The sequence below is a fragment of the Zootermopsis nevadensis genome, unplaced genomic scaffold, assembly GCF_977971745.1.
Source record: "Zootermopsis nevadensis isolate Lab colony 2312 unplaced genomic scaffold, Znev_1.0 Znev_ptg000025l, whole genome shotgun sequence".
Taxonomy (NCBI): domain Eukaryota; kingdom Metazoa; phylum Arthropoda; class Insecta; order Blattodea; family Termopsidae; genus Zootermopsis; species Zootermopsis nevadensis.
In genome coordinates this window covers 6,166,994-6,180,680 of record NW_028259157.1, presented here as the reverse complement: position 1 = coordinate 6,180,680, position 13,687 = coordinate 6,166,994, and the positions used below count along the sequence as shown (strand labels likewise).

Below are 13,687 nucleotides of genomic sequence, written 5' to 3'. Positions count from 1 at the left end.
GCCGCGTAAATTTCAGCCCTGAAAACGGACATAGTATGTCTCTCAGAAACGTTGGTATATCTCTAAGTCCACACGGCTTAATGACCCAGAAGAGCATCAATATCATCACCGTAGGAACTTAAAATCTGAAACATTAATGTTGGTTAAAGGTCACTATTAAATATTAATAACTTTATAATCGCCTTCTTTTCTTATTGTCTTTACGAATTAAACATCGTAAAGCTTCCACGTGGGCTTCAGATTACTCGTTTAATGTCCCCTTCGCCTTCTGTGTTCACAATAGATTTTCTCTAAGGTGTAAAAAGTTAGTCCCTGCAAATTTTAAATAAGATCTTATGTCGTTTAATTTTCAGAACTGAAGATGTTGAAGACAAACACATCTACGAGAACACCAATTCTGAGGAGCCACTGTATGAGAATTGTACGGTGTCTGTAAACGAAGACGACAAAGAACACATTTACGAACAAGTTTCTTGTCAAAGTCCAGTAAATATCTTCTTGGGTTTGCTCCAAAGTGAAACCGAAACGATCAGTCCAGATCCCCATATTTACGAGGTCCCTCCAGGAGCAATCTTCAATACAGGTCTCGCCAACACGGAAGAACCTGACACACGAAACGTGAAACCTCCGGAAGGCTTCCAGGACTACGAGAACGTCTGCTGTGACCCAGAGACAGGAGCCCTAGAAGAAGAACCCTTCTCTCTTCCGTTTGAAGTGATCTACTCGACAGTTGTGAAACCTAAACGCAAAAAGAGCAGACCACACATCTCGAGCATGCTGCATGAGGAGAAGAATAAGTCTTTCAAAACTGCTAAAGGAACAGGCATCGAAATGAGTGGTGTCACAGATATCGATAGCAGAAATGTGGTCGGTTTTTCTGGGACTGAAAATGTAAAGAAATGCCATGAGGATGTCAACTGCAAGACTTCCAGCGAACTCACTTCAAGCCCTAAACAGGAATGTAACAATTACACTTCCTCTGAAGGCAATATAATCGATTTAAAAATCGATGGTAATGCTGTTTGCCCTGAAGAAAATTCTAATAACAATGAGAACGTAGCATCTTGTGGAGACAATTCGCACAGCACCGAGATAGACAGCTATATAACCTCGTGTGAAGACAGTTCTATCGGCATTAATGTTGATAAATATGTTGATCCCTGTGCAGACGAATCAATAAATATGTATGATGATAATTCCTTAGCCTCGTCTGGAGATATGACAACCAGTACTAAGGTCAATAGCAACTTGGCTACCTGTGAAAATAATAGCGATAATGCTAAGTTTGGTAAGTGCGTAGCTTCTTGTGGAGACAATTTAATCGACAATGAAGTTGATAAATACTCAACTTCCTGCAGGGACACTGTAAAAAGCACGGAAGGTAATAGTTGCATGAATTGCTCTGAAGATAGTGTGATCGATTCCAGAGTCGATATTTTCACAAATTTCTGTGAAAGTCATTCAAATGGTATTAATGCTCAAGACACAGCTGCTACCCACGAAGACGACTCAAACAATATTTGCATAGCTTCCTGCGAAGGCAATGCGATCAGTACTAATATTGATAAAATATTATCGCCGTGTGAGGGCTCTGAGAACCACACAGAAAATAATACCTCTGCAATAATCTGTGGAGATAATGGGATCTCAGAAATAAGAATTTCTTCATCGAATAAGTTTTCTGATTCTTCGAATGACAAATTGCCGAATTCAACCGTGAGAAACAACGAAAATACAGGAAATGATTCTGACACTAAGATCAGTGATATTTCTAAATGTGATTGCAGGAATGTAGAATGCGCTGTAGGCGAAGAGGCGTCGGTCATTGAAATCTCTGAAGATGGCACGTGGGAGACGAAAACTGTGCCTCCTGCTGAATTGGACCAAGCAAAGCAGGAAGACCAAATTAATAGTACTGAAGAGCCAGAATTCTTATGTGCAGTTGATCGGTCTGCGGAGACAGTGAGAATGACGTATGGGTCCCAGTATTATGTGAATTGTCCCATAGCAAGTGTGAAGCCCATGAAACATGATGGCGCATCTGGTGTGGAAGATGAGACTTCTCGAAACATTGGCGCTCAGATCATGAAGAGATACGAGGAGGAGAGACAGAAACTTCGCGATAACTTGCCGGACGTCAGCCTTCTCGACGTCGAGGCTTCATTGGAAGACATTCAGCGTGAACGTCGACGTATTATAGATAATCAGACCGTCCGCGCTAAGAGGATCGACTCCTGGATAAGAAGTGGAGAGCATCCTGCAGAACTGCCTGACGATTTGCTGGAACTGGAAGACATGTCATCAGTTGAGGACAAGGCATTGGAAGTACCTTCGTCCACAATCGAGGACTTCGTGTCTGCTGACAATCCAGGCGACAGCGTAAATAAATTCAGCGTCCTTCCTGTCGACTCGGAAATAAGCACGAATATTTTCTCAACTAAACTGCCAGCAGAAGGTAAGCTCTGCAAATTTATTTTAATATTAAATTTGTTCAGTATTGAGTAACGTATTCTGGCATTAGTTTCTGTGCTACCTGCAAGGACCTGTTGTTATACTGTAGACCCACTGCTGTTCGTTGCGGTGTTAACTGAAACGTATCTTCAGCAATGGAAACATTTGTTAGAATTGCAGGAAATGATGAATTTTGGTGGCAGGCAAAAAGGTCCTTGTTGGCATTTACGTAGGTAAATATTTGGTCGCTATACTTGGACTTTTCCCGCCTTTCTGACCAATAATCAATTGTACCGGAACTAATATTTTAGACACTTGTGGTGGGGGAGGGAACCGTGTTATTGTTACAAGTGTGACAAACAGTGGCAAATATAAAACGAGTTCGCTCTACTTGCATACGTCTGTTCCTAATCATTAATACGCTTACTGTCAGGTGCTATTCCTTCATTAGCGTGGAAGGACTATGGAAAACTACGATCTATACTATCAGGATAGCCAGTGCAGAGTCTAAGGCTGGACGCACACCGATTAGTCACAAGACAAAAGTCTTAGACAGGTTTAGTGAGGATAAGTCGCATTATCGTTTATACGGTAAAGCACGCCTGTTAGACACTTGAATGAGATATGTCTAAACGTGTTTTTGTACTTGTCTAAGGGAACAACTCTTGCACCATTCCGATTAGTCAGTGTTAGACAACGTAGTGACACTTAGGGCTACTATATTTATTTAGTGTTCCCCTGCGATGGCACACTACGAAACAGAATTTAGCAGGATATATTAAAAATATCATCTTATTCTTCCAAAATATCGACCCCTACATAAATTTTTACGCTTTTACGAACCCTTAGATTTTTTACGGGACGAAGCTGGCGGGCTGCATAAAAATATTTTAATACCCTTCTCAAGAAGGAGTTTAAAATCAGATAATTTTAGAATATTCCATTTGGAAATGAGTACACAGTGAAAGAAATTTCACATCCGTTCACCAACTTTATTACTTGCCCTTGCTTTGCTTTTCTCTTTAATTGTTCTCTCTCTATTTATTCATTTGCTAGTTTTATTTTTCTTATATTTTCTATTTTTCTTCCTGTCTTTCTCACGCCCCAACATCCGCAGAACTTTACGCCACTGATGCATGAGCTTAGACTGGAGACCACTTTCAGCATGTGCTACCTGGCTGACACACGAACAGGTTCCACTAGGTCTAGTTCCGATACGCACTACCATTCTGTTCCCATCACCGGGCAATGACTTTGAACCACTCATAAATTCGTCTTGTTGTGAAAGTTGTAGGATGCTGAGATGGGAAATTAGCTTTAATATACGCCCGACCTACTGATTGTAATCCCCAATTAACATACAATTGAGCATTAAGAATGTATCATAATAGGATTGTTTGTTTCTGTTTAGCTGAAATATCTAGAATACTTATTGTTTGGCACTACTTTGTGTTTATTATTACTGTTATTCGATTCAGTCTATTAAAGTGCTGGACAACAGCTGAAAAGGCAATTACAGGTAACCGCTAAAATGAAAAATCTCTATAAAATACAGTTAAAAACAAAACAGAATTATTCGGCTTTTTAAATCAAAATAATTCATCTTTTGTTAAGTGACATCTGGAGGAGGGAAAATATTCTGCCAGTTTAATAACTTCAAGCATATATTTGAACCTGATGATGACCACACTGGGCTGAAACATACAGTTCAAGAGAATGGACGTGAATTCAATGTGTGAATGTGATAAACAGGAACAAACAAGGATCTGTTCATTTGATCCTCAAAAATGCTCTTGAGCCCTCAGTTGTCGATTTGGTTGTTCTGTCTCATCATCCGGTGGGCAAGTTGTATCCATCCGCTCGAAACGAATCTCACTAGTTTTTCTGTTGAAATTTTATTTTTTCTGCTGTATTTGTTGATTTTATTTTATATAAAAAATGTTTCTTTCGCTGTCCACGCCGGTGGAACTTCACAACAGCCTCATAAAACATTTCTGCTGCTTCAGTTGTTAAGATCTCATTTCATTAAAATCCGAAACGAGATCTTTCTCTGGAAGTAATGTTGCGTAACTGCTATTCATTGTCCATTGACATTTGTCTGCCACAATGTCGCTTTATTTTTGTAATAGTAGGCCTCTTGTTGCAGCTGATTACGTCTCCCAAGTGCCTTTCTTTTTCTTGATTTCCTCTACAGTCCGTCTATTAAACAATCCGGGAAAGTGTATTTCGTACCGCAATACACATATTATCCTCATGCGTTCTTTTCAAGATGCATTTAGAGTATCAATTTTCCCGCTATTCTACACCTGTTAAATAGCTAATTAGAAGTCTCTACGGGTCAAAATTTTAAACCTTTACTCGGCCCGAGGACCGTTTGGCCCGATCCCGAAATTTATGAGAAAAATGTCACCCGTACCCGACCGAAAACCGACTTCCTTTCATTCCAGCCCAAATGAAGCCCTGACTATTGCGTCTACAATATAAAATTATTTTAATGCATGAATGAATTTGACTGCGCTCTAAGGACATCCGATACATTCAGATTGCTATCGTTCGAATTAGGCCGAATCCGGCCCTCGAGCTCATGCATACCTCCATAGCTATGTACAGCGTGCACACGTTACGAAGCGCCAACGTGTAGCCAGTGCGGGAACTTCAGTTCACTAATTTGAAATTCTCACAAATAGATGGCAGCTCATACTACGCGAAAGACAGCTGAATTACAGTCTCAATGAAACGTGCACTGAATATAAAGCTTTTTTTTTTTTTTTGGAAGATGTGGGACGAATAGAACTGATTTTTTGAGAAGCGGTTCTCGTTACACGTTGAGTGAAATGTTATTCTGTATGCAGTAAATCACATTTTCTCCGATTTTTAAAGGTATTGAATAAAATCACGAAAATGCCATGAAGGCTAGCCAGTTTCGGTGTCGAGATTTTAACTAGTGACGTAGCTAATTCTTTGATGATGGCTGTCTTCTGGGTTGTTGCGCCGTGTACTGTGGTTGAACTTTGCCGAAGTTTCAGATGTGGTTGTTGCTTCCATCGTCAGGGCGATCATGGCAGCTATCCAGAAGACAGCCATCGTCATACCTGCCGCCGTGAGAACCTGTAATATCACTTGCCAACACTTTACTTTCGAACTGGTTGTCCATAGGGCGCTTCAGTATCTTACCGTACTGATGATCGTGGGATGGGGAAATAGCAGGAAGCTCGATTACGAGTTTTTTGGAACCCTAAATATTTTTTTACTGTCACTTTGAGGGCAGAAATTATCCCATCGATACAATAACGAGTATAGTCAACAGACAGACAGATAATAAATAGAAATCCGCCCAAAGGATGTTACAGGATGTCTGTTTGGCCCAGAGAAGCATTCTGTGCTTTGACTTAACAAGTTTGAATGCTTTATCGTGAATTTCTTTAGCCTGCTGGTGGTTAAACCGATCAAAAATAAGCCTGCTTCACTTCAGGGTCTTCCTAAGAAGTCCGAAGATGTTAAAATCACAGAAGGGCGAAGGGGTGCTGGGACAGACAAGGTTCTTGTGTGCAAACGGTACACCAATCGTCATGTTCTGTTGAACGTCAATCCCAGCAAATGCACAGATTTTCAATGAACCTCGTTTTTAGCTGTTTTAACGTATATTTTTTTAATTACGCTGTTTTATAGGCCCCTCCCCATGCACTATCACTATTATAATATATAAATTCACTGCCTTGACTTCGTTATATTTCTTAATTTTTTATGTTTGTTTCGAGTAGATGACTATTTTGAATGTTTCTGTTTGTGTTTTCAAAATCCGGTCCATACAGTGTAATGCTAAATTAGCATCAGTAAATTATTCGTGACAGTTATATGTGTACATTGTTTCATGTGCAATTAATTACATGGTCAGCGTACATTATAAATAAGGAATGACTAATTTTATAAATGTAGACGGGTTGTTGGGTGCAAATCTCTGACCATGTGACGATGTAAATAACTTATATATGTCAGCATCGCCGGGAGTCGTAGTGTTGGCTTAAATAAGTGGAGTGATTAATTATATTAGTTATAGTTGTACTCTTGACTGAATTATAATCAGAGTCGCATGTCATAGATGATGAGATGAACGGGACAACACAATACGTAAGATGAGAAAAGCTTACAAAGTTTTGATCGAAAGACAAAGCCACAGTTAGAGAGACTTGGGCATCATCAAATAAATAAATAGGCCAACACTCTGTCTCTTGCTAATCACGACCAAGTCCAAAGCTTTTTCATTTCACACAGGTTACCTGCAAAATAAAGGGTTGTAAGACGAGTCTTCGAATGAAAGTATTTCTCTGCAGAGGTTCAGAAAATCGTGTGAGATGGGAATTTAGTCATAAATAATAAATACGTAGGCATTGTAAGGAAGTGGTCGTAGCCTGCATTCATGACAGTCAGTTAGCTCGTAACCCAACCAAGATTCGAACCGCGTACATTCACAAAAAAAAGGTCCGAAACGTTACCGCTACACCGACCTGCTGTGTTGTAGGCCTTCCGCCGAGATCTCAGAAAACTTGTGGTTCCGTTCCATGTCACTATGCGTCTTCACGGTACAACCACGGGATGTGAGGCCGCGTATTGGATGCTGAGGTCTTCGGAAGCAATGGGTCATATTGCAAGCGAGAGAAGTAGTGACTTGAGGAATGTTGCAACGCCGTTATGGTCTTATTCCTACCGACGCAATATTGTTCCCACAAACTGTAAAGTGATGTGAAGATGGCGTTCTGTGTAACATTAATTGAATGTCCACTCTTCAGTGACTCTTAGATATTTAAGTCTCTAAAAATGTCTGCGGAACAGGCCGTATATGAGTCAGGTGAGATCTGACGTTCTCACAGAGCAAGTCTGAAGATGGGTGTCTTCCTGCGATGTTGCACCGTGCAGTCTGTTATTAGATCTAGCAAACTCCTTTGTACCGTCGGTCAAAATTGAGTACACTACACGGCGCAACATCCCAGGAGACATTCATCTTTACATGTGTCAGCTTCATTTGCGTTCAAAAAATCGTCATTTTGGTCACAAAATAAATTTAAGAGTCTTCTTTGCAATTATAAGTTATATTTCAAAACACGGGGATTTTACAAACAAAATTTTGTATGCGTCTTGTTATGCCAGTTCGTGCTACATGTCTCACCAACCGTATCCTTCTTGATTCAATAGCCGTAACAATATTAGTCTCAGTATTGTTTTTAGCAACTACCAAGTATCACACCCACATAAAATAACACGTAAAATTATAAGTTTGTGTATTTAAATGTTTAGATTTTTGTATAGGATACGGGCAGAGTTAATATATAAAGTCGCCTAATCTGTTTTTAAAAGAAATAATTTGAAACGCTTGAAGCGATACCTTTTCGTGCTGTTTTATATGAGTCTGAAATTTGGTTTCTCACATTGAGGGAAGAATACTGATTGAGAATTTCTGTTATAACTCCCCGTGACAATTCCCTCCACTCCTCAACATCGTGGTCAGTACGGCGACATTATCGTAAGGAAGGAGAGAGTTACAATGGCAGCTCAGGAAAGTTTGAAACGAGGTTGCTGGGAGGTGGTGCGTACTGTGCACCTGAGTGGTGCAGCTCTTATCGTCAGATTTACACGCGCTGAACAGTGCATTATTTTAATTCGTTAATTAGTACATGGCGAACATGGAAGAATCAGCAAATAACACGAAACTCTATCTAAAACATCAAATCCTCATGCTGCGATTTTAATCAGCAAGCATACTGAAGATGATTAATTATCGTCCTGATGATGGAGACAGTAAGCGCCTCCGAAACATCAGTCAATTTCTAACAGACAACGCGGCACAGCATCTCAGAAGACAATGTTCTCCAGTCGTCGCCGTGAGAAACCGAATATTTACCATTTACTCAAGCAATTTTTCTCCCACAAGCTAAGCAGAATGTATCTTGCATATAAATAGTCGCTCTTCTGCCCAGATTCACTTGATGTTTATGAAGTTGAACATATCCCGCCATATCTCAGTAATTAGATCGGTAAGTGGCTTCACAGCAATATAAATTATACGGTACTGTACAAATGTGTTGTCGCAAGCACTCGCTACCCACAATTCATTCACCAACTCTGTTGCAATACGAGCAGAAAATTTCTTTAGGGCAAAGAGAATCAGCTTGGCGAGGGTAAAGAAAACAGCAAAATCCCGAAAGTCGCGAGTTGAAACAAAGGAAGCTGCTGAGATCTGTTACTAACCATTTTGAGAAAATTAAACTGTTTCGGAAGCTGTGGAATTAGACGTTGACGTCATCTGTGGGTACGTATAAGTATCAAGCTGATAACGAACTCAAATACAATTACGAAACTGTATAGTCAATTAAGCTTGAGAGAAGATAAAACCAAAAATTCTGCTAGTAATGTTAATGAAATGTATTAAGTTGATGGATATGGTACAGATTTGTTCTATAGGCCACGACCGCGTCTTTCCCCATCCTTCCAATTGCATTAATCACCAATTATCTCATCATCAGACTTCATAACAATAGTTTGAGTTACTTCTGACAACGTCGTTAATTGAACCACAAATAAACTACGACCATTTTCCCAATCTGAAACATCGTTAAATTACGAAAGAAATCCGTAAACTATCATGCATGGTATTTGGGAGTTCTGGGTTCAGTCCACAGTCCAGATGTCAGCTGTTTTGACTGAAATTTCCCACGATTCTCCTCGGTGCCACAAGGAAAATTCTGGAACAGTGGATTAATATAGGCCACGACACTATTTCCAAGTCCTTCCCTTCGCCATTCACAATAATTCTCTCTTCGATGTAAGCCTGTAGTTGAGAAAATAACTTTAAGTAAAATAAAATAAAATCTGAAACGTGCTGACACTGTAAATACAGCAATCCAGGAAGTACTTAGGCGTTTTTTCCTCTTGTGTTGTTACAAGACTCAACATCACTATTATTACAGTGATCTGCTTGACTGACGCGCAAGTACTACTCGACCTGGGACAATTAATTTACTGTGGTCAATCGCAACATTTTTTTGATTAGTGGAGAATGACACTAGAATAATCATGTACGAAAGACGGGAAGTACGTTTGTTTTTTTAAAAAAAAGAGATTTTGAAACTCGACAATTATTTTAAATCTAGAAAATTGTTCTAAAATTTTGTGACAAAAGTATCTATTGGGGGGAAGGGAGCAAATTAAGCCTATACCTGTTGATTAGTTTGTAAACGTCGTAATTAAAATCACCTGACCTGTAGTTGTCGTTATAGGCAGTGAATGTTTGAAGTGGGGTTGCAATTTTGCATGGTTTTAAAGATCTGAGCTTGAAATATGGGTGTTTTATTTCGGTGTCATGGCAGGTTACGGTTCGATTAGCAGCATGAAAGTTGCGGGCTCTCCCCCCCCACCCCCTCCATAGTCAGTATACAGTAAGGAGACAAGTAGTTGCGTCTTCAGAGTTAACATAGCTGTACATGGAAGTCTTTGTGTATTGCGGGCTTAGTGATCTATTATGGCGTACGTCAGTCGGTGTGAAATTTACATATCAGGTGCTGGCTCCCACCGTAAATCCAGTAAGTAGAAAATTTATTAACGTTGCTTAAATTATTTATTTTATTCAATTCTAAAGGGTTTACACTTAAAATTATTCATTGTCAGAACTTTTTCCATCGTCTTTTCTTTAAAACCACGACGTTTCGGAGGCTGGTTCTGTCTTCGTCTTCAGGTGAGAGGTACCTACTCTGTTGGGTCTCTTAGATAGAGCTAGTCTCTGTCAGTGACAGAACCAGCCTCCGAAACGTAGTAGTTTTAAAGAACAGACGATGGAAAAAGTCCTGACAATGGAAAATTTTAAGTATTTATTTTATTCCCGACACGTAGATCAGGTAGATTAAATAAGAAAGGAATGGAGCATTTCGGCGGGAAGATTTTCTTGGAAATCGGGGTAATTTCCCTGGTACCTGTTATCAAGTTGTAGCGGAATTTCGTGGAAATATGTTATAAACCGTATTATATTATTTATTTCTAATCATACTACTGTTGAAATTGGATAGTTTTTGCGTTTTTAGAAGGCAGGTGGGAAGCCGAGACATTCCGAACTGCGCAAACATTACCCGAATTTAATCTGTTATTAATTTCCTCGTGAAAGCAATTATTATTTGTTACCGGCATACCCGAATATTTGAACTTGGCCACATTTGAGCAGCCTTTTAGCTACATTTACATGTATATAGGTAATGATTTCGGCCTGTAGCCTGGTGACGAGGCACGAACATGCTTAATTTTTAATGTCTGTACTTCTAGAACAATTTTCTTTCTAGAACCTAATACAACTTAAGGTTAATTATATACACGTCTCTTAATGAAGCTTTACCAGTTGTCAGTAGGAACTGACATTAAAAAAGAGGTTTGTTACAGTTATATAAGCCTAATGTGTTTATTATTATAAGTTAGATTACACATGTCTTTACAGACACAAATAGAGTAACCATGGCATAAAACTAAAATATTTCGCCTACTTTTAAGATGAAGGGGATAAATTAGAAGGAAATTCAGTGTAATATATTTAAAAGCGATAAATTCACCACCACCACATACTACTACTAATACTTTTACCACCACTGTGGACAAAATGTCACCTGTGTAAGACTTGAGGTTTTCACAGCGGTGAGTATGAAGGTTTCTGTCTTCTGGGTTGTTGCGCTGTGTAGTCTGGTAGATGTTTACCGACGTTTCAGAGGTCATACTGCCTCCGTCATCAGGGCGATCTCTAGGTAAACTTCTACCAGATTACACGGCGCAACAACCCAGAACACAGCCGTATTCATACGAAGACATGCTGATGCTGAAAAAGTAGCTGTTTGCTTAAAAGTTTAACATCTATGAACTTAATAATTTTCTCTGCTCCTGTACATGAGGGAAAAGTAATGGGTCACTTCAGCATACATTCATTTCTGTTTGCTTCGTCTCCATTAATAGAAACTACACTAGAATGGATACTTCACAACTGGTAGTCAGTTATTAAGGCCAATAGGAGTAGGTTGAGTGCCTTATTCAAATACTGGTTCATAAGTAGAATGTCGAGCACTAGGCACGGTGAATATTGCTGCCTACTTATTAAAAGGAATGCATTGGCTCCTCTTTCTAAACTGCAAGCTTTAAATTAACTACTTTTGGCGTTAATGCATTCAGAGAAATAATAATTTTTCTTCGGTACCTGTAGCTATGTGTAATGAAGGTCTGTCACAAAGAAATAAGGCCAAGTGACCAGACACTCCCCCCCCCCCCCCCAACCCTGGGCCAGTCGTCGTCCTCAGAGCCTCAGCCATCAGCTACTACTACCAGTGAGTGGATGTCAGCATCCTTCAAAGTCGAAGAGCGTAGCTTCGTTTAGTTCTTGGTCTTTGCACCCTTTTTCGGCCCTTTATACTGCAGGTCTGTGCTTCTTTAAATTAGCACTGTTAATTTTTTAAAAAATCACCGCTCATTAACAGTGAATATCTACTACGTAAGTTGTATGTTGTCTAATGGAAAAATGAATGCGAATTAAAAATTCGTAAGGGCGTATAAAAAAGCGGGTTAGACATATTTTAAATTATTATATCAGCATTTGTCTGGGAGAGAAAAGTAAAACGGTAAAATTAGGATAGCCATTTTCTTAACAGAAGATCAAAGCGATGGTTTGCGGTAGCAAAGTTATGAATTGAGATGTCTTGACGTCGCGTATGCGATGAGGATGATTTTGTCCGAGTATGCACAGGCGGACCTCGTAAAATTGTATATTTATGCTGTGAAGTAAGGATATGCAGTTCCGACGTCAGGGTTAAACGTATTTGGGTTGCGAAAGTGGTATTTGAGGTCGATCACCGGACAGAATTTGTTTTTGTTTTTTTCTTTTTCATTGGGAGACCGATGAAGCGCTGTGAAAGTCTTCGCTCACGAAGTAGAGAATGTCAAGTTTAGGCTTTTCCTTTTTCAAGTACCTGTAAGGAGGATTTAAGTTTCGCAACTTCTCGTCATCACAAAAGTGTGTTTATAATTCTTGTGTTAAGGCTTGAATGTTAAGGTTCTTTGGCGACGCTTTGTGGCTGTTTGTCCAATACTAAATTATGATAGAATAGGGTATTTAACTAAATTATTTCTACTACACAGGATATAATATATTGTCGAATCAAAATTAACAATCGAGTAGTAGATTATAGCTACAAAGGACAATGACAACAGAATTATTTGTTACGAATTGTATTTTATAATATAACTCCGGCTTACTTTAAAATTAACTACCACGGGAAATGTCTTAAAATTGACCACATTACCACGACTGTTCACAATGTGCCATTTTAACGCAGCCCATCAACAGTCACGTGGCCCAATAAACAGAAGCAGCTCAGTTTCCGTGTAAAACTCTCCCCCCTTTCCCCATTACATTCGAGTCAAAGTCACCCTGGTTACTAGGCCGCTGCTCACGCCAGTTGCGCAGAAGCTATGTAAGTGCGAATTTGGTACATTGACGAGCAGAACTTGTGTTTATTCTCGAACATAGCTTTATATCGAAATCGTTTGCTGCTTTTCGTTAAGCAGTTAGCAGTTGGCAGGGACAAGAAGGTACAGAATAAGACATCAGTACACCGAATGGTAACAAACTTTCGGGACACAGGAAGTTTTGTCTGTGACAAGTGTTTATCGAGCGGCAAAACAGCTTAAATTACGGTCCTACCAGCGGATACGGCTGCAAGAATTCAATATTGGCATTGGTTTCGTCGTTTGTGTGTGAAGGGATTCTCGTGTACTAGTTATGGTTGCGTTTCGAATAAAACATTCTGCACTGCTATTTTCCGGTGTTCAAAAAATATACATTCGAATAGGCCTGTATCCGGTTACGTGTTTACCGTTAATAATAGGTCAAATGTTATCGTTTTTGTGTGCTTTGGAGAAAAATATGTAATCCAAAACTACAGAAAGGAACAACCACTTGAGAGGGAAGTTGAACGTCTAACCGAAGTATCTTCTGTGGAAACCGCAAAACCAAGAGCTTTTACGTTCATTCCGTGTAAAAACGATACTTCGACGGGGTGCTGCTCACGGCCAAAGCCCTCTGGAGGCACAGCTCCTAATGTTTAACTAGCAAACACATTCACCATCAACATATAAAGAGATTCACAAATACACTTAAAATTGTTTTTCTTTCCTTTATTTGATGACTGATTCTGTGGCTTTCGTAATTTATTTGTATCAG

At 39.5% G+C, this 13,687-nt stretch overlaps 1 protein-coding gene and 1 long non-coding RNA gene across 4 annotated transcripts in view; one reads left to right on the top strand and one right to left on the bottom strand.

The window, feature by feature from the left end:
- The window catches only part of LOC147872632 (uncharacterized), an 83,090-nt gene that overhangs the window by 19,631 nt on the left and 49,772 nt on the right, over positions 1-13,687 (bottom strand). The window lies entirely within an intron of this gene.
- Positions 1-13,687, top strand: part of mdu (mitotic spindle positioning protein meduse) — a 68,686-nt gene that overhangs the window by 6,894 nt on the left and 48,105 nt on the right. For all 3 annotated transcript variants that reach the window (XM_087356064.1, XM_087356063.1, XM_087356062.1), the window contains exon 3: positions 354-2,455. In XM_087356064.1, coding sequence (XP_087212190.1) covers positions 354-2,455 — 2,102 coding nt within the window. The remainder of the gene's footprint in view (positions 1-353; positions 2,456-13,687) is intronic.